Source organism: Amblyomma maculatum, chromosome 6 (genome assembly GCF_055883805.1).
Source record: "Amblyomma maculatum isolate TAMU_Amacu chromosome 6, ASM5588380v1, whole genome shotgun sequence".
Lineage (NCBI taxonomy): Eukaryota > Metazoa > Arthropoda > Arachnida > Ixodida > Ixodidae > Amblyomma > Amblyomma maculatum.
Genome location: NC_139349.1, coordinates 28,349,489 through 28,373,408, shown reverse-complemented (window position 1 = coordinate 28,373,408; position 23,920 = coordinate 28,349,489). Strand labels below are relative to the sequence as shown.

General features: G+C 46.1%; 1 protein-coding gene and 1 long non-coding RNA gene across 2 annotated transcripts in view; one reads left to right on the top strand and one right to left on the bottom strand.

Moving 5' to 3' along the window:
* Window positions 1–23,920, top strand: part of LOC146185303 (uncharacterized) — a 274,486-nt gene that overhangs the window by 20,229 nt on the left and 230,337 nt on the right. The window lies entirely within an intron of this gene.
* On the bottom strand, window positions 7,807–21,195 carry LOC146185306 ((3R)-3-hydroxyacyl-CoA dehydrogenase-like). Its single transcript, XM_084605504.1, has 3 exons — window positions 21,045–21,195; window positions 10,563–10,756; window positions 7,807–8,223 (listed from the first exon to the last, which is right to left on the bottom strand). Exons 1-3 carry the CDS (start codon window positions 21,193–21,195, stop codon window positions 7,807–7,809), a joined length of 762 nt encoding a protein of 253 aa, XP_084461630.1.

Genomic DNA, 23,920 nt, shown 5'->3' with positions numbered 1-23,920 from the left:
CTACCCCTGCTATCATTGGTATCCTTAGTCACCGTGTACGTGACATTCTGGTGGAGCTGCTGGGTAAAACGATCGCCTATGCAAGAATCTCCATCTACAAGACGTCGCGCCAGCCCTGTACCATTGGACACCCCCGTGCATCGCTCCAGTCGACGGCTCCAGGGACTGTCTCCGGAGTTTCAGCCAGCACCCGCCGCCATGACATCTAGTGCTCCTGCGCAGCAGGTGACGGGCCTCGCACCGGCCTGTAACTACACCTTGCAGGCCCCTCGGGTACCGAAGACTTTCCATGGGGACCTCTTTGAGGATGTGGAGGATTGGTTCCTTCAGTTTGAACGTGTCGCTGCATTCAACCAGTGGGACGATGCTGCCAAACTAAGGAACGTCTACTTCAGCCTTGAGGACGGCGCCCGTATCTGGTACGAGAACCGAGAGCAAGCTTAACTTCGTGGCGGGAATTCCGTCGTCAACTGCTCGAGGCTTACACTAGCGCAGATCGTCGCGAGCATGCAGAACGTGCCATTCACTCTCGCATCCAAAGGCCGAATGAGAGTGTCCAAGCATACGTCGAGGACATGACGCGCCTCTTCAGGCGAGCCGATCCCGCCATGTCCGAGGACAAAAAGGTCAGGCACTTGATGCAGGGTTTGAAAGAGCAGTTGTTCGCAGGCCTTGTGCGAAACCCACCCTCGACTGTAAACGGATTCCTTGCGGAGGCCACCACAATGGAAAAGGTGCTACACCAACGTGCCGTGGCTTATGACCGACCTTTTCATACACGCACAACCGCGGAATCATTTGCATCTTCAGAGCGGCATCCCGATGCATTGCGCGAACTGATTCGCAGCGTCGTGCGCGAAGAACTAAGCAAGTTCTGGAGCCCTCTGCAGCAATCGCCATCTTCCGTTTCTGCTATAGTGCGGGAGGAGGTGCGGCAGGCACTCAAGAGCCCTCTTTCGCCTGTAGTTCCGAGCCCGCCATTGCTGTCGGGGACCGACAATCGTCCCACATATGCGGAAGTTCTGCAGAGTCAGGCTCCCCCTTCACCACCGCCCATTCTCGCGTCACCTACAGTTCCGCTGCCCTCGGTGCAGCCAGTGCAGAACTTCGACAATCGTCCGCTGCCCCGACGCAAAGCCGACATTTGGCGCACGCCTGACCGCCGTCCGCTTTGCTTCCACTGCGGTGAACCAGGACATCTCTACCGGGATTGTCCGTATCGACGCCTCGGTCTCCACGGCTTCCGCATCGACTCGCCTCCTCCCCGGTTTGGTCAACGGCCCCGAGTTATTGAGGAGTACCTGGCGGAGCAGCGTTCATCTCGTTCGCAGCGTCAGCCCCGCTCCCCTTCGCCAAGGCGCTCCTCCTCGTTCACTCACGGTTCCTCGCGAGAGGACCAAGGCCGCTCGTCTAGCCCTGGTCGGGAAAACTGAAAACAGCGACCTTCGGGGGCGAGGCCGCTGGTAGGCGCTGCGTTGAAGACCTCCCGTCGTCGCCGCTTCGATCCGACCGCGAGCTGCTGGTACCGTCACCTAGGGAAGCAAAAAGCGTTTCTCTGGACCTTCCGGTTATTTTAGACGGTCGCACTACGGTCAATGCTTTAGTGGACACCGGTGCCGATTATTCAATTTTGAGTGGTCGCATGGCGACTGTTTTGAAGAAGGTGCTCACTGCTTGGCCAGGTGTGTGCCTTCGAACCGCCGGCGGTCATATAGTTACTCCAAAGGGGATGTGCACGGCTCGCATTCAGATTAACGGACGTACGTTCGTCGTTAGTTGCGTTGTTTTAAGTGACTGCTCCCGTGACCTTATCCTCGGCATTGACTTTCTGCGGGAGTACGGAGCAGTTATCGACCTGCGAAATAGACTCGTCACGTTTTCGATGGGACAGTCTACCGAACAAGATAGTAGCAGTCCTTGCAATAACGCACTTCGTGTTTCCGCTGAGAGCGTCTCGCTGCCGCCGCGAAGCAGTGCTCTTGTGGAAGTTACCTGTGACGATTTCCGTACCGGTGATGCTGTAGCGGAGGCGAACCATACACTCCTGCTTGCTCATGGCATTTGCGCTCCCCGAAGTTTATTGTCGTTTCACAATGGCCGGGCTGCACTCCTTGTCACAAATTTTTCTAATGAGTACCGACACTTGTTCCCGGGGACTGCTATCGCTTTTGCTGACCATGTTGCGCACGATCCGGTCTGTTTTGCATCCACGGCAGTAGAAACTAACGAGCCATCTCTTGACAACATCGACATTAACTGTCACTTGTCAAAGGAGAAACGGCGGGCTTTAGAGCAACTGCTGCTAGACTTCAAGCACTGCTTTGCTTCTTCCTCGAAGGTTCGTCAAACGCCCATTACACAGCATCGCATCATTACTTATGACGACGCTCGCCCAATACGACAGCAGCCTTATCGTGTGTCTGCCAAAGAACGAGAAGTGATCCAGACGCAAGTTCAGGAGATGCTGGATGATGGTGTTGTGCAGCCTTCACAAAGTCCGTGGTCTTCACCAGTTGTCCTTGTCAAAAAGAAAGACGGCACTCTTCGATTTTGCGTCGACTATCGAAAATTGAATAATGTGACAAAGAAAGATGTATACCCGTTGCCGCGCATCGATGACTCACTGGACAGATTGCGACGTGCGAAGTATTTTTCATCTATTGATTTAAAAAGCGGCTATTGGCAAATCGAAGTAGACGAAAGAGACCGAGAAAAAAAACCGCATTTGTCACTCCAGATGGCCTATATGAATTCAAAGTACTCCCATTTGGATTGTGCTCTGCCCCAGCTACATTCCAAAGGATGATGGACACCGTCCTCACTGGCCTCAAGTGGCAGATCTGTCTTGTGTACTTGGACGATGTAGTTGTTTTTTCCGAAACATTTGATCAACACCTCGAACGCCTTCGAGCTGTCCTGGAAGCCCTCCGTTCTGCTGATCTCACGCTGAAGCCCCAGAAATGCCACTTCGGGTATACAGAACTCAAGTTCCTCGGCCATGTTGTAAGCGCTGATGGGGTGCGCCCGGATCCCGATAAGACTGCTGCCGTCGCACGATTTCCCGTTCCAGCTAATAAGAAGGCTGTTCAGCGCTTCCTCGGCCTGTGCGCATATTATCAGCGTTTCATTGCGGACTTTTCTCAGATCGCAGAACCTCTGACGCGCCTTACAAGGAAGGACACCTCCTTTGTGTGGAACGCTGAGCAGCAGATGGCCTTCTCTTTGCTTCGTGAGCGCCTTCAAACATCCCCTGTTCTGGCGCACTTCGATGAAGCGGCTGACACTGAGGTACACACTGACGCCAGTAGTATCGGTCTTGGCGCGGTCCTTGTTCAGCATCAAGACGGGTTTGAGCGAGTAATAGCCTATGCCAGCCGCACTCTCTCTCGTGCCGAAATGAACTATTCCACCTCAGAAAAGGAATGCCTGGCGGTCGTATGGGCTACTATGAAGTTTCGTCCCTACCTTTACGGCCGGCCATTTAAAGTCGTCACCGACCATCATTGTTTGTGCTGGCTGGCAAATCTGCGAGACCCATCTGGACGACTTGCACGCTGGAGTTTACGTCTTCAGGAGTTTGACATAACCATTGTTTACAAGTCCGGCCGCAAACACGAAGACGCCGACACGCTGTCACGAGCACCCGTTGACACTGGCGATACTACAGCCGATGACGATAGCGGTTTTCTAGGAGCCCTCAGCGCATCTGAGCTCAGGGATCGACAAAGAGCTGATCCAGACATCCTTCCACTCATCGATTATCTGGAAGGGCGTGATACGATTCTGCCTCGACACCTATCTCGGCACCTTGGTTCCTTCTGCATACGGCAAGGCGTATTGTATAAAAGAAACTCCCAGAGCCAAGACAGAACTTACCTTCTGGTAGTGCCATGCGAGCTCCGTGAGGATATTCTCCTTGCTTGCCATGATGAACCAACGTCTGGTCATTTGGGTTACTCACGGACGCTTGCTCGCGTCCGCAACATGTATTACTGGCCAGGACTTTCCGCAGCAGTGAAACGCTATGTACGAAGCTGTCGCGAATGCCAGCGCCGTAAAACACCGCCCCAGAAGCCTGCCGGATTTCTCAAGCCCGTTAAAGTACCCCGCATTCCGTTCGACCAAATTGGAATGGATCTCCTTGGCCCTTTCCCTTTGTCGCAGGCCGGAAACAAATGGATAGTAGTCGCTACTGACTACCTGACTCGATACGCTGAGACAAAGACAATCCCTCATGCCACAGCTTCCGAAGTAGCAGAGTTTTTCATGCACAACATAGTCTTGCGGCATGGCGCCCCTTCCTACGTCATTACCGACAGAGGAACAGCTTTCACATCACAGCTGATCGACCGCATATTTGAGCTGAGTTGCACGACCCATCGCAAAACCACAGAGTACCATCCACAAAGCAATGGCCTTACAGAAAGATTGAATAAGACGATTGCGGACATGTTGGCAATGTACGTCGATGTGCAGCACAAGACCTGGGACGAGGTGCTGCCGTACGTTACATTTGCGTATAATACAGCCTTACAAGAGACAACGCGCTTCACACCATTTCGACTTGTTTACGGACGCGAAGTTCAGAGCATGCTCGATTCCATGCTCCCGTGCCCAGATGATGACCAGCTATCCTCAGATGCCCAGCAATATGCCATCCGCGCTGAGGAAGCCCGCCAGCTCGCCCGTGTGCACATTGGGCAGCAGCAGACCACTGACGCGCACCGTTACAACCTCCGGCACCGCCAGGTTGACTACAAGCCTGGAGATCAAGTCTGGGTATGGACACCAGTTCGCCGTCCAGGCTTGTCAGAGAAACTCCTTTCCCGCTACTTCGGGCCGTACAAAGTGTTGCGCCGTGTGAGTGACCTTAGTTATGAAGTTATCCCAGACGGTGCCACACAACCAAAACGTCGAAAGCACAGCTCGGACATTGTGCACATTGTGCGGCTGAAGCCGTACTACCACCGATAGCGTATGGCCACCCGCTGTGACCACTCTCTTGCTTTTCACACCATTTTTACCGGCCCTTCTCATTTTTTTCCGGAGGGAGGGGGTAATGCCACCTAGCGTTGCCAGGTGGCGCATGACTGAGGTGGAAAAGGAGGACAAAGTTGAAGAGGACGACAAAGTGTCGCTTACACGTTTGCGTCTGTGCTGCTGTGTTCTTGTGTCTGGGCTACCCCTGCTATCATTGGTATCCTTAGTCACCGTGTACGTGACAATATTAATAGCTAAAACAGAAAACAAAGCAGAAGAAATCACGAAAAACGAGCCCGGTGTTTTTTACTTCCAAAGGGCATAGTTGACCCATTGTTACTATTTACAAACGCCGGTACGTTGTACTCTTTATTCGTGAGTGGTGGCGGTGGCCTGGAAAATCACATTCCACACGAATAGGCTCTCTAGTTGTAGACAATGCCACCTAGTCGGTGCTTGACGTTTTTGATATCGAACTTGTCGAGCCACTTCAGCCATTAAAAGCACTACATGCTTTATGAGGCTGATGTCGTTGAAGTTAGGAAAGCTCTCCCCAGGAGGGTTTCGCTGATGTTGGAAAGCCCGCGGGATTTTCAGCTCTCTACCTACAAGTAGTTAAAGGACGCTATGCTGAGCTCGAGCCCGCGAATACAACTCCTGGACACCGAGCCTGCACCTCACGTTTCTAGAGACCAATGGGCCACACTGAAGCCCCTTCATGGGAATTCATCCTCAAAAAATAAAAGTTTATCCTCCTCCCCATTGAGGACGGAGATGCATGGATACCGAAAAGGAAGCGACTGTTTCAGGCCAGTATAGTAGCTTCAATTTCGGCTGCTGGGGCATAAATCACAGAGTCTGCGTTCATGTCAAGATTTGGATCACTTTTTTCCTACGGCGTTTAAAGGCGAAACCTGACTTTCTTCAACAGTGGTAGAAACGAAACCTCTTCAACTTCGAATTAAAACACCTCAGCAAAGAATGCGTCTTTCGCATTCGAACAGCGTAAAAATGGCAAAAAATAATACAGCGATATTACATTCTGAGAACCTGAACTTTGTGATAGAGCTGTCCACAGAGTCTCTTTAACGCGCCAATATCCCATACGAAAGGATTACCTTTGTTTTCAGTTTTCTCCGCAAAATTATATGCTCCAATATTTAGCCGTTGCGGGTCACTCAGTAGATAATAGGAGGGGGGGGGGGGGTGTAGGAGAAGGAAGAAGTCTTCAGTAGACAGGGCGCAGCAGCTGGTGTTCTACGTTTCCACTGACCCACTTTTGTACTTAATGCTGATTGAACTGCATTCATCGATGCTGCTCACTGTTGGCTTTACAAAGGGAAACGTGATCTAAGGGAAATGAGGTTGCCTGTAGCAGTATAGGTAACAGCACCATACTACGCGGCCCCACGCTCCCACTACTGGTCGGGGACTGATCCCCGCCATTTATGAACAGAATAGAGCGAATAGATATCCTTGAAGTACCACCAATGCTCACCGTTAAGATTCATGATTCACTGCAGTTATAGCTGTCATTACACAAGAAATACTTATTTAAACCATGAGCATGCTAGCCAAACACGACTATAAACCATTAGAAGTCCGAACGCAACATGATGCAATCGATTCTTCCATTCCTTACATTTTTCCTTGCGGAAGAGGAGTTAAGTCTTGCGAAACACGAAGTGCAACTCGAGGGGAAAGAGGTTTGCCCGATAAAGCTATTTGGCCCATTGTAGATTATTAGAAGTAAAGTAAACATGAAAGCGCCTGTTCAGCACGCTTAGCGCCTGCATTGTACGTGGCAATGCACCGCAATGTTGACATCGAAAGCTAATTTCACTTTCGTGCGATAGTGGTCACGTCCATTAGCAATGTTTAATTGCTGCTAACGCTACCTCTCAGCGTATACGGTTCAAATGAACATTATAATTTAAAAAGCTCCTCCTACAAAAAAAGAAAAAAAAAAACGCCAGGACGTCAAGAAGCCTTTTCTCTTTCAAACTGGTCCGCAGTGAAGAATCAGAGGGGCTAAGGTTCCCGTACCGTTCTAACAGCTAAGCTCGTAGCTATGTTTGCACGTATCGCCGATGGTCGCATTGCGCTGCCCCGCGAATTTCATAAAATTGGCTTTCTTGTATTAATAAAGCTGGAATAAATACTGCACACGTAAGAGTTATCTCATAATGCGGCGCAGCCAGGCTCGGACGACTCGTCTAATTCGTCCTATGGTACAGTTGCTCATTTTAAAACCGGATAGCGTTGATCGACAGACTTAGGCATGCATCCTGAAGAGCGCAAGCTGATCGTCTTCCGTAAATTATTGGGACGCTTTTCCCATACTCGTACAGTGAGGTGTTCATATACACTCCAGGTGTGTTATATTTACGCTTCGGACGAAAAGACGCAAATCTTGACCTCATTTTCCGCCGGAATCATTGACATTCAGATTCTCCGGCAGACGAAGTTGAAGAAAATGCTCGCTTACAGCCAATCCATCTATTTACGCGTCGCATAAAAAGTGTATACCTTCCAAGCTCGCTGCGTGAGGCAACGAAAAAAAAAAGCACACCCTCTTACATTACATTGCGTATCAACAGCGTTATTAGAATTCAGCTGTGATTAGGCAGCCACAAAATGCAGATATAATTTCGAGACCCTATATTTTCCATTAGTACATAGAATGTTTGACAATATAGGTTTACCTATATGAGGAAGTATTTCAGAGGAAATAACTTCCGCCGTAATAATGAAGTACTTCGAATGTGAAATCTTCGAACGTGACACTTTTATTTTCGTAGAGCATTCCTAGAAGAATAGGAACAGTCACATATGAGCGCCGCCGGTTACTTCCAATGCGACGCCAGTGATGCAGGAGCCGGCTTTGGGAGCACACAAAAACTTGATGGCAGAGACAATTTCCTCCGGCTTCGCGGTCTTTTTTATTGGCCTCATGGACATAGCCTGAGCCTTGCGGTCTTCAGATGCATCAGCTGTCATGGGCGTGTCAACCCACCCTGGCAGCACGCAGTGGCATCGAATTCCATGACCAGCAAGCTCCTTCGCTGCCGATTTACTTAGAGCCACGGCGCCCGCCTTGGAAGCAGCGTACGCTGCTATATTTGGAACGCAGCCCTTAGCCGTAATGCTGGCGACGTCCACGATGGCAGCGCCTTCCTCGGGTAGCTTTTTCCCTGAACGGAGCATCTCCCGGCTTGCTGCCCGTGTCACAGTGAACGTGCCCTGAGAGGTATTCAAAACATTCATAAGCGAAGGTTTCTGGTGTGATTTACAGCTCTGAGTACGTTAAAAGTGCCCCAAATAGGTAGACATTAAGTAACGCAAGAAGAGAAACCAGAAAAATGACAAAGTTTTTTTAGCAAGAATAGCAAAGTATAAAAAGTTCGCATAGCTCATCCCATCCCAACAATGCTTTTGCCTATGAGGTCTTTCCGGTTCAAGGCTTTATATCAAATTCAAATTATAGAATGCATGATAATGTCCACATTCACCGAAAATAAGAACAAAAAAACCTGACAAGGTCTAATGTGTTATCTTTGCTTGTTCGTAGGAACAAAGAGTATAAACATTGCTTTGTTTTTGCTTTTGTTTTTTCTTGAGTAATTTTTTTTTTGTTTCCCCGTATGCTGAAATAAGTTTGTATATGAGTTGATATAATCTGAAAACATCATATTAAGCTTTACACCACAGGTGAAGTGATTTTGTTTTTGTCAGCATGCAGTGCGGAATATTTCCTACATCGTTTATGTAGGCAAGACAAAGCAACGGACGTATTAAAGATCCTTGTTTTGTGTGGTATTTTATATTTTTTGCGTCAGAATTACGGCACGCACCGACACAAATTAAAAACACGACTAGATTTACTGCGCGCATAAAATATGCCGTACGCCCCAGTTGCACACGTTTTGTGTTACCTTAGGAAGATGGATTGCCTGATAGATTTAATTTCCAATATAAAATCACTTTATCAAAGATACGTTTCTCTTGAATATATCCATGTAATAAATTTTCAAATTTTACGTGGGTGATTTCAGTCCTTTTTTTTTTTTTTTGTAGAGCGCATTCTGATTTTTGTAACAATCACGTTCCTCAGAATGGAAAAGTGTGAGATGTTTGTTTGTGTATAACATGTTCTGCACCTTCAGGGGGAAAAGGCAAATAAAATCCTTCTTCAGTTATTCAGACAGTGCAGTACATATTTAAAGTTGCTCTTCGGCGATTAAGAGGTTTGCAATATTTCTAGTCTTGCGTACACAACATGGTCATTGAATTATTTATTTAATAAATTCTGCTGCTTGTTCAGTAAACATTTTAAAATCAGCTTGTTGACATGCCTGATACCTACGCTGAGATATTTTCTTGGAGTGTTTCTATATTTTATTCGGGTTACCTGCAAACTTTTCACATTTGCATTCGTAAAACGTGGATAGCTTCATTAAAGTCATAGTTGAGTTTATTTTAAGCAGAGAGCCCTAACAAACCGCTTATACACGAAATATGCGGTTAGCTTTATCGGCATTGGCGTTATGAGCAAAAACGTCACCGGCGAGCCTCTTGCAGGTGGTAGTCGGTGGGTGACATTGACAGGCTCTGATTGTTCGTCGCATTAGGTGACGTGACGCGACCACATAACAAGGCGATTTGACAGAAGCTGCCAACTATGGTTGGTCTCATCTCCCATTCCCATCTCGACCTCCCATACTAAAATGGGAGTGCGAGATGGGAATGAAATCTCCCAGAAACCCCTCATTTCAAATCGGATAAGCTACCCTTAGGCCATGCAGTCAAATACATAGGGATATGTCATCACATAGCGTGAAGTTTATAGGTGTTGAAAATCAGTAGAAGTTAAGGGATTACTGTTTAAACGAGCAGCGAGCAGCAAAAAGGATGTGGTACATTGAGTGTAGACAAGAGCGACTGCGACGGTATTAATGGAAGCCTTTAATGGGAGCTATTAATGCCTTTGAGATATATCCCTGAAAACTGAGGTTAAGTGTCCAATTTAATGTAGATTTTATTTTTCTCTATTGTTTTTTGCTGCATGATGCTTTTAATAAAACTGTATGAGCAACTTGTTATCTCGCTTTATTGGCTTATTATTGGCTTATAAAGTCATATTTTAATATCTTTCGTCAATTTTATTCTTAATGATCGTTGTACAAGGAAAAGCAGCATGAGAACTAAGTTTTGTTCACTCATGAAAAATCTGGGATAGATCTGATTCCATGTACACATTTGTTCACTATACTTCTACAGGTGACTGCGAAAACGATTTAGCCCTGCAGTGAAGATTTGAAAGAGAATTTGAACGATTTCATAGCGACTGCTTTTCGATTTCACAAGCATTTCGCACATTCCACTTTTTTATATGTGAAACGAAAATTTCTGTTTCATAATGTTATCAGCACGTTGTCCTGGGCAAAATCTGTACCGCAAGAAGGGGTTTGCAGTTCGGTGTAGAATTCAGGGCATTACAATCAGCGATAGTCTAATGCAATAGTATCAGCAAAGCATTTCCAAAATGGCAATAATGCTCTCGGACCTGGCGGCCGTGTTACCTTCAGGTTGACTCTGATGACGTCATCGAAAAGCTCGTCGGTACACTCGTGGATGAGCGCTTCACCAAATATGCCCGCGCAGTTGACGACTACACTCAGCAGCTGCGGGAAGGTCGTTCTGATGTTGCGGAATAGTTCATCCACCGACGACGAGTCGCCAACATCCACTTGCGTCGCACAGTGCTTTGCCTTCCCTGCGTATAAATAACCGAGAGCGTCACGCCTGACGCTGCGTATATTGCTGAAAAGGCTTGAAGACCATGCACAGATACGTTTACTGCGGGTTGACCAGGAAATGAAAAATTAATTTTCTTCTGGCGTCTTAGCCCAGAAGACAACACGTTACTTATTTCGCGCGCATTTACTAAACAGCATGAAATCACGTCCTTTAGAATTCTTTGTGCATGGCTGATCATCGAACCTCCCTGCAAATGCTCCTATACATTCTCAAGCAAGTCGCGTAGCTAAGGCGGTGAAGAGCAAAGTGGGGAACAAAACGCTTTGGTGGTAGCTTTTCAGATATGCGTTCGCGGTGGCGAACGCGTAATCGAAATCCCACGTTCTCGCCTGAGTCTTACACAACGAATCGCTGTCCCAGGTTTTTGGGAAAAGCATCGATGATGCGACGCTTGGCGACAGAGGTATGCCTGACTTTGGGGTCCGTGGCGAAATAATATACAATGTCGGTTAGCAGAGCAGAATGCGGATTCTTTTCATCGTACGCCAAAGGTGAATTGACGTCGGCGTCACGATCCTTCTCCAGGAAATCCGGTATCGGATGTTAAGAAGGAAAATCTCGGGCATCGCACTGACAAAACAGCCCGGTTAGCAGATTATAAATACTAGTCGCAAAGTTGTTTACCGCCAAGATACCCTATGCCGAGTTGGGAGGTGGTACCAACTCGGATTCGGGCTTTGAGATTGAAATGTGAGATTGGAATATAGCCGCTTACAAAACCCTCGATTCGAGGCTATACACATTGCCCCAAGCCCACTCATGCACGTTCGTACCACAAAGCAGGATTTGTATATATATCGAGTGGTATTTCGTATAATGTTATATCTTTCGATTTTACGCTAATAAATGTGTGTGAAAATTAAATCTATAATAAAATTTTCATTTAGTTGGGGACCTGCAAAGTGAATTGACGCTGGCAATAGTCGGCAAAGGGAGCCACGAAGGGGAAAGCTGTCGCTTCATACACTTGGCTCAGGGTGGCCTCGTTTTGAGGGCTCGCCTTGGCGCCGCATAGCACAGAGTCGGCTGATATCGAAAGTAGCTCATGCGGGAAGTGGTGGGATGCCAGAGAATCGAGATGTGATTCCATTTCAGGTTGCCATTCTTTACTGCGAGGGAAGCAATCGCCCTTTTCTCCAACATTGCAGAGATGGCCCGCCTCACCAGAGTCATAGCAAAAGTGGTAATGGTCTTGTGCACGTCCAATTTCGCTCTTTCGCGGCCACTGGTAGGCTGGCGGAGCAGCCTCACGGTGATAACATGGCAACTGAAGTGCTGAAGTGAATGCATTTACGTCCTAACCAGTATGCTGCATGGTAAACGTCCGTGGGCCTTGCGCTAAGACTGCGGGGAGACAAAGAGCTGCCGCTGTTGCACTGAAGGGCGGGCCTCGTGCCGTTCAACAATAACGCGAAAGGCAACTGGTTAGATAGCATCCGAAGGGCTCACACTTCTTCATAGTGGGCTCTCCCGCGGTATACACATGTTATCGGGTCAAAAGATCTTTACGTCCCAATAATGACTTTATGTTGGAGTGTCCTTCTTGTGGTGATCCTGTTCATGAGTAAGTCAAACAACAGTGCGCGGTGGTCTGCGCACAAGGCCTGCTAACAGCACCGGCTTGATCCCACATATGAGGTTACAAAGCTTATTAGGGGTCTGCGAGATTGAAAAGACTGGTTCGCATCTTGAACATGCATGCGTTCCCTCTGAGTTATCCGTTAGTTTCTGAAGTGCCGCTCAGCCTCACCTTTCGCCCGGCGATTGGCGTTGGAACAACGGGCCATCTAATTACTGTGGAAAGGCTCCCGAGGAGGCAGAGTGCGATTGTGCTCTTCAAATCGTGTACTATTAGACTCTTCGGGCCCAAAGTACATATTATTTAGGTTACTCTTCGTTATAACCGTTGTAGCGGGTGCCTGTTTGAAGAGCTACAGGAAATATTCTGCATCTTCGTTTTGTGAGCAAAGTACTGGCGCCGGTAGGCTGCTGTCAGGGGCCATGTCAGGCGGAGCCGACGCGGTCGTGGCTGCGTGATCCTTTTTAGGCTGGCAAGGGGGCCTAAATTCAAGAGGGCAAGGAGAACGGTAAGCGCAAGTCGAAGCAGGTAGGCTGGGGAACAGCCAAGCAATGTGTTCTATGAACCCGCTGCTGAGGATGGAAGCAGATGCAGGGCGCCGAAGCTTCGGACCAACATGAGAAGAAATGAATGTAGCGCGCACATCTAACCGAACTGTTAAGGGCAGCAATCCAGTGAAGACATGACGGGAACAGAACAGCAGCTTTGGGAGGTTAAACTCCATAAATCACACCAAACCAACCAATGGCGATGAGAGATGAAGTTTAATGAATTTCGGTGGGTCTAACACGGGCGCTTCTGCTTACGTCATCACTGCCCATTTCTTTTTCCTCATCCGTAACAATGTAAACAGCACCTAACGAAAGGGCACAACAGGCGGATGGTACGGCGTTGATATATTCATACAGAGAGTGTTGATCAAAAGTGCGCAAAAGGGGCCATGAAGCTAACCAGTAAGTATAAAGGCAGACGCAGAGAGAAAGCTCTAAATAATTGTTCAAGAACACAGGGAAATAATACTGACTTTATTCAATCGGGTAAAGACAGACTCTAGACTGCTGAAAGAAAATAGAAAAGCAGTTCAGAAAGAAATCGGTTTTTGATAATTTAGTAGATATGCATCCTTGTTTTTACAGCGAAATCGGGGTGCTTTAGGATACAGAGCTACAAAAGGAATATAACGAAGAAGAGGAAATATGGGTACAGGGAAGGAAGCGTGTAGAAACAATTACTTATCTTATACTAGAATACGAGTGGATACACCCAGATATCGATGTTGTAGCTCCTTCGAAATGACCAAAACAGTGGTAGGCATATTAGCAAAAACAATTGAAATATAATGGGTTGGAAATCTTGAGGTTGACGTAAACGGGTAGGTTATGGATTAAAAATTGATCGAATGTATTTGTCCCTTATAGAATCTATATACAGCGACAAAATAAAGAAATGTTAGCGCCAAAATAGTGATGAGGGTAATTCATTTCATTTTCGTTCCTTCAATAGCCTGTTAGGTGTAATAAATTAAAGATGGAGCAAAAATGCAATTAACTTTCTCTTCATACATGATGCCGACCACTATGTGGCGGACCATCAAGGGGCACGCGATGGCAGCGATGGTGTGTGGAAGGTTCATGTCGGCTGTTCTGAGAAAAAATGACGTTGAAAAGGTGGCCGTACTCGAGTGGACGTGAATCTTGAAAGGGCTGGCCGGTGCGGTAAGAAAAGCGTCAAACTGGTTTGGAGATGTAGGGTTCCTGATGAAGTGCAGTGTAGTAAAGCTTGTAATAAAGACAGAGGCTGGCGATGCGGAGGCGAAGGGAAAGATGCTGTAGATTTGTTCGTTTTTTATGGACTTTAGGGATGAAATGCTTACGTCGCGGGAGTAGCATGAATGTCCGATTCTAATGGCTCTGTCTTGATCCCACTCGAGAGCATTAGCAAGATGTAGAGTGCGTTGAGTCCAAACTGGAGATGAATGTTTCAAGTTCGATGGAACCAGTGCTATGTAAGCGTTACATGGGGAGGGGCACTATAGGGAAATGAGAGTTTAAGAAACCTAATGATTTCTTAGAAGATGAGATAAAGTTCGTTACGTGTGCATGCCAGGTTAAATCATAAGACAGAGAGATACTCAAATACTTATAGAATTGTACAGATCGACCGGGACACCGGAAATGTTTTCGAAAACGAAAGATGGTTAGCGTGGCAGTGAAAGAGAAGTTTTACCTTTAGTACTATTAAGAGCCATTAGCCACTGATTGCACTATGGTGGTATGCTGTTCAGGTCAGTCTGTAAAAATTATTGATGAGAGAGTTAGTGAGAATTTGATGCATTACATAATCTTCTGTAAACAAACGAATATGGCATGGTACTTAGAGGGAAAAGCCGTTGATGTATATTAATCATATTAAAGGCAAAAAAAAAACATGCTTTGGGAACGCCCGACCTTAGTGGAAAGGAATTTGAGCTGGCGTTATTAAGAGAAACAGAGAGCGAATAGTATGAAATGATATGATCAAGGCATGTACGTCTAGGTGGAAGCTTAAATTGGAAACTTTCAAGAACAAGCGATGATGCGGATCTTTATCGAATGTCTTCGCGAAGTCCGGAAATATGATACGGTTTGCATCTGATATCGAGGTTGGTGTAGAAATCATGAATATAAATGTCCAGCTGAGTTTCGCATGCCGTGTTTTGCGAAATTACCCTTGTGACGAAGGGAAGGACTTATTTGCATCCAAAAAATTCATGATCAAAGAATCAATGACAATGTCGATGTCCCTGCAGGGCACACTGCGGTATTCGAGGTGGGGATTTTTGTTAGCTGATATGTGTATACGAACGCACTTCCCCATCTTTCAATCATCTGGTAGCAAACCCATCTGATGCAACCGAGTAAAGAGCAAACAAGTATTTTTCGCAAGCGCCACCACTGAAGCGAACGGCGCTAACGTCGACCTAGGGGTGCAAGTGGGATCCCGTGACTCCTCTTACTGCTGCTGAAGCAGACGCTCAATTGCATTTGTGCGTTTTAAAAGCTAATAGTCGCATTTACTTCTGTAGTTTGGGTCTGGGAGAGAGTGCCAGCCTTGCATCTTTTGATCTTGCATCGTTACTGAGGCCGCTGAAGTTTATTCAAGCTGTTGCTACGGTCTGTTACTGCGCTGTACCCGGCCGTCAGCGAGGGAACCCGGCGCAAGCTCTCATTGCTACCCGAAACATAAGCTCACGGTACCTCCCTTAATCAAAATTTGAATGGAGAAATAGCGGAGGAATCATTCTCACGATGTGTGCAGCTGAGATATCAGCGAGCGAGATTTCGTTCATAAAGTTTGCGCTAAATGTTCGGTGAGCGGCAGAAAAAACGGCGCTCGTGTTTTAATCTGCGCTTATCGCTTGTGAAGCTAACGATACTATTACTGAAAGGATGGAAAAGATGGCTGGTTTCCTCATGGAGCCGTATGCTACCAAAGAAAGGAGAGATTGTACGAAGGCCAGCAGGTCTCAAATTATTTTAAATGAACGCCTTGATGCGTAAGTTCCACTGAAGTGAACTAGAAGATTCTGTCGTCTATAGGGCAGCGGTATGGATGGTTAGTTGTCTTACGCAGCATCTACAGTACTGTAGAAATTTCAAATGACGTTGCCCGTGGATAAACGAACGATAGAGCATGTTGTGATGTGGTGATCGAGATATGCGCAAAAAAAAAAAAAGCTAGTGTACACGGGGAAAACAAATATCCGGTCTAACCAAAGTGCCAATGGCGACAATCAGTGCGCAAGAATTCGCTGCGTGGAATGCACGCATTCACATTTGCTAAAAAGTTAATCACTGTCATCCCCACAGTCAAACTTGTTTGCTCTACTACATTCAACGAAGCAGGTGAAAGGTGCCTCTTTCTCCGGCGCTATGCGAAGGCGCTCAGCATCTGTCAGGCTCTTGGCAGTTCTCTGCTCTTGCAGAGGAATTCCATTACCTGTGCACTGACTGCTTACATCTGACTGGTTGTGTGGTAGCTTCAGTTTTTTTCTTCTCATAACAAAAGAAATTCAGCAGCCGGTGCACGTCATTGTAGCAGTAAATCTCGTCAACTTCGATAACTCTGATTCGGTGAAGCGCTTTTTCGCCGAATGAGTGGGTTTCCTACCTCAAAATAAGCTTATACAGGCCCGCACCGAGGTGTATATTAAACAAATAAATGAACGTAATGCTAAGGCGCAACTGAACTGCCTAGCTAAGTATTCTACAGTAGCAGTTCAACGCGCGTTATCCCACTTCGTAATGCGGGCACTTCCGAGAGGTGCCGCCACGGTATGTCCTCGCGCCCATTACAGTAGTAATATGTTTATTGTTACTTGGGATCTCCGAAGTAAGTTCACCTTGTGCGGCTGATGATTATATATATGGCTTTGTCGTTTTTGATTAGACATATTCAATACCAAAAAGGTAAAAGTAACCAAAGCCAGTAACGTGCTAGGGCTTAGGATGAGATTCGATGCGTTAGTTTTTGCGGTGCAAACAGACAAAATGCTGCACTAAATATCTCCAAAGATTCAATATCAGTTTGTAAGGAAACTAGTAAGCATGAAATGTTGGTTTATCGTCGGCCAGACTTTTGTTATGCTTGCAGTTAGCAGTTTTGAAATGTCAATATGAAAAAAAAAAAGACTGTCTTTTTTTGTTGAAGATACATATGCACATTCAGATTCATAGTACTTTGCCCGCATATTATGGTTAGTAGTTCGTTTCGCAGTGCCAAACAGGCGTTTTTTCTTGTTATCCAGCCTTATCAAATCACTAGTATACCAGTGTTGCGCTGATTAGAGTGGAAATGATATTTGGGTATGGGAATCCGTTTGTTAGTTCACTAATCCTTTCTTAAAAATGGAACAGTTTTGTAAATGGTGCTCTCATGAAAGAAAATTCGCAGAGAGGGAAGAATTTGCTTATTTCAGTATTAAGAGCATGGTAACTGTTGTTATCATAAAGAGTAACGATTTTCATTTGAGTGTTCTATACTAATAGCTTGGACCTGAAAACGGTAAGGATGATTTTATGTTCACTGACTTTCTTTAGGTATGAAATCGAAAATAAATGCTCAGAATGTAAACGTAAGATGAGATCAAGAATATTTGTATATTCTTTCTAGACGCACGTGGGCTGGGTTAAAAGCTGAGTTACGTTGAAGTTAAAAAAAATCTATAAACGCGCGAAGTTCCTCACGTCGGATGGTCGGTTTAGCTTGGTTGCTCCCAGTGTAGTCGATCTGTCCAATCAGAAGAATTTGGTATGCGGATATTTTCTAGTTTGTTGGTTTAAAACATCATTAAGGCTATCGGAAAGGTTGGGCCTATTGTCGCGCGCAGGATAACAAACATCAATTAAGTGTTACAAGGGTGGCATGATGAACCAACCATAGCAGTTCAAGACTAGTCGGAGTGTTAATCACAATAGCACAACATGTCATGGTACAATAAGAACCTGTACCTCGAGTTCTTTTGCGGTTATTTCGAAGGAGATGAAAACCTGGCAAGTTAGATATAGAGCTTCAACGTCTGGCACACTATTTGAGTTCCATGTAAAATAAATGAAAAATAAAGGTCATGGTGGCAGATGCCATCACCCACGCTCCCATTATTCGTCCGCCTGTTTGTCCGTGTATCTATTCTTTGACTCTATTCAATCTCTTCTTCAGTCCTTGCATTCGTTCCATTCCACTTCGTCCGTCAGTCCGCAGGTCTCGGTAGTGCCTACATCCTATCATGAATTTAACGCGTTCATTGCTTCGCGCATGATGCCGTGCAAAGCACCAGTGTGGCTAAACATGTTTGTAAGTTGCAGCATAATGTAAATGAAGAGGGCTTTATTGGGTTGCTAGAAGGAATTGAGACGGCGACCGGTAGCGTAAGGCGATTGTGTTGCGAAGCACGATATCGGGTCGTGCGACCAAGGCAGCTCGAGGTTCAAGCGCGCGAGAGTTTATAGGCCCATCTCCTTTTCAGAGGAAACAATTTAACTTCCATTTAGGCTAAGCTTCAGAACTAAAGTTTCGTTATTGAAATTGTGAAGAAGCTATCACGGTCTTTCTCAAAAGTGCACCGTATGTCGTGCGGGCGGGGATGAAGAGAAGATTTAAAGCACGTTGACATAAAGGGAGACAAAATAATGAATGCACAGTAATAGTGGCCGCTTTATGCGTCTTTTCCTGATCTGTCATTACGAATGATACAGGCGCTCTTAGACTTTGAATCCAAGGAAAAGGGGTCCTTGCGGCTGGAGGTTTGTTAGAGGCGGTGTGCAAACATATGACTTAACAAATACCAAAATAAGAGATAGGAAAAGTGAGTGCGTATAACGGTCCGTTTCCGCGCAGTGTTTCGGTAGCACCTGACCCTCGCCCGTTGCAGAACTGCCGCGCTTCGCCAAGGGGATAACTGAAGTCGATATATCACTCATGGACGATCGACACGCTAGCTAGCAACGTCCACAGTCACATGACTTGCGCTCTACGTGTGCATGAGTCGATACTCTCCTTGATTCCACAACTCGTAATTTTTCCAGGTGTGTGTCAGTTTCCAAACCATGTCAAAGGAAGCTTCACTTACACTGGCTCTTTCGTTTTCAACTATATTTTGTTTTACTTATCCACAGTTTTACTTTTTTTCGATACACATGCTGTGGTTTTCGGCCGCAAAACGCTTGAACCGTTTGGGTGGGAGAACGAGTAACAACCAATTTGGTAGGTGAAAAACATGTGTGCAAAGAGCGTGCGCTTTTTTTCGTCTTACTGCTGCCTAGCGCGGCAAAATTATTAAAAAAGACGCGTAACTGCTACGCACCACACTGTTAAGTTAACGTTCTTTCAGGACACTTCTGATAAAGGTTTCGCTCCAAATGTGGAGAGACAAGGCAGCAGGACAGTACTAGTTTAGTAAGCAAACATCAATGCAACGCTAGATGAGAACAATATATGTATATAGAAAGCGACAAAACACTGAGCAGTCTAATGTGGTTGCAAAATGCAGCGCTGATACCTAAACCATTTTAACGAATATGGTATATTAACGCGAAAGCCTCTTGTGCAGGACAACAATTCAAGAGGCTGTGTGGTGGACCTTGTGACTTCCGCCTTTTTTTTCTGACCTCTTGTGAACGTTTTGTGTATTGCTGTTGAAACCAACAGGATACGTGCCACGCCCTCTCTCTTCTTTAATTGCCTAATGCTGTTGCGAATCGGCGTACCTAACCGATTTGCTACGTGAAAAAATATATTTGCTTTGCGAGAAAAAAAAGAACTATTTCTGAACGGGCACTGCCCAGGAACCATGTTGTTAAGGACAATGTGGTCTCGTATTCGCCCTGTGTTATTGTTTCTCGTTGGCTTTTGAGCAATTTAGTTTTCAGCTTCAACGCCTCAAGCTTAAAAATGCTAAAAATGACTAAAGGGAGAGATGCTTTATAAATGAAGGAATCGTGTACGGTAAGAGAGACAATTGAAACCGCTTGCTCACATTGCTCATGTAACGAATTCGCAGGGGACAAAAAAGAATTGCAGATGTTAAACTATCCTTGAATCAAGTTTCACCAGCGTTACTCGTCGTTGGCAATCGCATGGCTGTTGCCGCTTCAATCTTGGCTCGCTTCCGCTATTGGTAAGCTTCTCGGCAGTCAGCTGGTCTGGCTTTTGTTGTTTAATGTCCTTGGGAGCCTGTCTGGCATGGATGCGGTATCTTCCTTTAGCGAGGTGGCGTAAATATGGCTTCTTACTTCGGATAAGTGTAGGGGTGCCGAAGATGAAACTTTACAAGGAAGTGTTCAGTACAGCGCGAGAGCGTATTTCAGTTTTGCAAGGGGCATAACCATAATCAGCTGCGGCGATAGCATGATGGTCTTGCGCCTGGGCACGACGAAGAAGACGATGATGCTTGCTGCACTGCGCTAGAGGTCAAGGTCACAATATATTGGATTAGAATTGGTGCAGTGGGCTCACTGACCGGGCTGGCGCGAAGCCGCTGCTGTCACAAAATGGCGGCGGTGCATGGCGGTGCTCCGTCGTGTTCACTGCAGGCACACTCTGATAGCCGCCAGAATGTGTGCACGTCAAAAGGCTGTATTAATGAAAAAAATTCGCACCGGCGCTTAGTATTGACACGTTTTGTTAATCATTAGCGGAATAAAGGTTCCAGTAAAAGCGTTATCCGCCCGAGAGCAGATTCAAATGCGTGGAGTGCTGGTGAAATGGCATCCACTTTGCCAGTACCACAGCTCATCAGCTGAAAGTCCGGAGTCCGTGCTCAGTAGCGTCGTGTGTATGCTGCATAGGCACATGACTTGTAGGAATCTCGTTTAGTAGGATCTGCAAGCAAACGTAATTGTTTTGCACCCACGAAATAGGCCACTGAGCCGGTTGCTTTGACGCCGATATTAAAGCTGACATAAATTACACCTTAGAATCTATCAACGCTTTCACTGTAGTCACCGCAGTCGCAACTAGATTCACTGTACTCGCAACTGCACCTTCCATTGAGCTTGAGGTTTGTGCATGAGAGGAGTAGTGCTAACGTTCTGAAAAAAAAAAAAAAATGAATGGTAAAAAAGCACTTTGACATTTTAGGCATTCCTTACAAACGTATGTTGAATAAGAGGGGTTTATAAATTCTGACCTGGAAGAGACTCTCCCACTTTCTGGGCGGCTCCAAAATTTTTGTCCGCGACGACCACGCTGGCGCCTTCGGCAGCTAAGATGTGGCAGACGGCCTCGCCGATGCTGCTGGCGCCACCCGTTGCCAAAGCCAACCGACCGTTGAACGACATCGCCTACCAATCACGGCACACTGGATCGTTGAAAGTAGCCTGCCCAGTTGACACACTTGTGCACTTTTGCTTGCACGGACAGCTGTTGAAAATGCTCTTTCCACATTAAATGTAGGTTTCTAGCATACACTAGTACAGCTGCGCCAACCGTAGCGATAGAGCTGCTATATAATCGCATCCCGAGACCATAGCCTTCTATTCCTCTGCTAGCCAATGTCGACATGTGCCATTGCAAAGGTGAGTTCTGGACACTGACGGTATATCCTTACATTTCAATAATAGGCGCATAAAAATCTATGGCAGAAAGTGACATGAAAATGTTAGTTTAGGAATAATATTTAATTGTATATCGCATGCTGATGGGTTGGTTGCATCGTCCTGACTTAGCCACGCCGGGCCCTTGGGACGTTAAACCCTACAGACCAAACAAACAGAGCATCGTCATGAGTGAGGCAGAAACGTTAAATCACTGAGATATGAGCTAGTTGTTCATAAAAGCGCGTTGTAAATATTTCATATGAGCCGCCACCGTCGTTCAAAATTGACAAGGATGGTACCACGCCATTAGGAGCACATATGAAGGTTCAGTTCAGTTCAGTTCAGTTCAGTCGTTCAGTCGTGTCCGACTTTTCGTGACCCTGTGGACCACATCACGCCACGCTTTCTGGTCTCTCACTATCTTCAAAACATCACATAAGTTCATCTGCAGCGCCTCGAGGATGCCATCTAAACATAGGAAGGTTACGTAATAAAATAAGAACGTTGCATTAAGAATTACCCTGCAGCCTGCGGTGAACGCTGCGTAAGGCAGATGAAACTATCTATTGGCAAAGCAGTCACCTCCTAGCAGCTGTGTTGGAGCGCGCTGGAGGTGTATTGTGTTCCACGTAAAATAAACTTTGACGTCAAACGTGCAAGAAGATCAGAAAGTTGGAGTTAAGAAATGTCGATACCTTGATTTATGTAGTCATTTAACATCCATGATAACATATCATGCAGCATTTGTCGACCGTAATTAGTCCGGCATGTAGATATTTTCCAAAATGGGGCAGACCTGGTAGTGTATACTGAATCGGCTAGGCAGTCTGGGAATGTCGGTAAGGTATTGGCTCCGCGCTTGTGACTAATATGGTAGCGTCCGAAGAAGAAGAGGCGCGATCGCTTCCACAAAGACGACGCTGCTGCGGTGACTCGCGTGCGTACTTGTTTCACGGCTGTTGTGCTGCCCTGTAAAGTTGTGCTGCTGACCCGAGGTCTCTGCTGCCGTCGTTTCCCTGTGTTTCAGGATGTGACATTGGTGGTGATGATGATTAAGGATTCTTATGCAGTACACCTCAACACGAAATTAGAGCCCACATTTAAGTCCTAGCCGCCGGATTTTCTTGGAGTCCGCAGCTGCACCTGAGATCCGCGCTAGCCGACGTCAGCAAGGCAAAGCGCCGGAATTTGGACTCCTCATCGAGCCGAACATGTCTCGGGCTAACGTCACCATGGTCTCCCAGTCGCAACAGCCTGACAGTGTGACTGCGACACGGATAGTCTACGTGCTTGTAACACCAAGGACTGTCTCCCCTTTCCGTGGCGATGGCCTGGATGACATAGAAGACTGGGTATAGCATTATGAACGGCGTGCTGACTACACGCAATACATACATGGCACACGGAAAAAACAAATCAAAACAGGGTTCCCCGAGAACTAGTCATGGGCAAAAACCAACGCAGCAACACGTGTCTCTCGTCAAAAAAAAAAAAAAAAAAAAGCCCGGGAAGAAAACATTTGTCAATAATGCACGTGTTGCTGCGTTGGTTTTTTACCCATGACTAGTTCCCGAGGGAGCCTGTTTTGATTTGTGTTTTTCTGTGTGCTATGTATATATTGCGTGTAATCAGCAATAAACCTTAGTTGCGAGTTAGCGCTTATCTGCGTCGCCCTTTCTGTCCTTGTGTTCTTCGCACTATTTTTTACATCATGAACGTTCACCAACTCGCCCAGATTTCTGCGTTACTTTGCCCTGTTGACCCGAGGTCTCTGCTTCCGTCGTATTCCTGTGTGTCAGGACGTGACAATATAATAGTCTCGTGATACCCTAATCTATATAGCTCACTAACTCCAAGTATATAGAACTGTTTAAAAAGCTGGGAGGTAGATTGCAGGTATGGTACGTTAGCGATAATGCGTAGAAAATTCTTTTATGCTACTAGTAACCTGTTTAGATGACCATCTGTTGTGCCCATACTAGAAATGAATTATTTAGGTAGGATGCGAACAGAGGTTTCTATATGATTAACCTCACGCTATCAGCTAAAAGACATCTGTTGCTATCCCTATCGTATTGCTCAGTCTGTCAACACAAAATCTACATGGTCATCCCACTGCAGGTGTTCGGAAAAATGTACTCCGAGAATTTTAATGCACTGCATGATTTCGTTCTTTGGAGATTGAAATACTAGGTGTGTAGTCATGGCGAGCTGTTTACCTCTAGGTTTAAATATTATTGCTTTGTTTTTGTCGCAATTATGTTTAGGGGGTTATTTCTCATCCAGATAACTAAAGCTCGAAAGATATCATTTGCTTTTACAATTGCGTCATTGACATTTGGGAGGCAGCAAATATACTGGTGTCATTTATATACAGAATGAAAAGCAAATTGCCCAAAATGCTACCTTGTGGGACGCCGGGTATGGTTTCCTTGCTCGATATCAAAACGTCGACAAAAACAAACTG

What these genes read in the sequence shown, in the direction of transcription:
- LOC146185306 (XM_084605504.1), bottom strand. Translation starts at nt 21,195, where the DNA reads ATGTCGTTCAACGGTCGGTTGGCTTTGGCAACGGGTGGCGCCAGCAGC. An exon ending in AGTGGGAGAGTCTCTTCCAG is followed by an intron (nt 10,757 to 21,044) that starts GTCAGAATTTAT and finishes ATTTATACGCAG; the next exon opens with GGAAGGCAAAGCACTGTGCG. An exon ending in TCATCAGAGTCAACCTGAAG is followed by an intron (nt 8,224 to 10,562) that starts GTAACACGGCCG and finishes AATACCTCTCAG; the next exon opens with GGCACGTTCACTGTGACACG.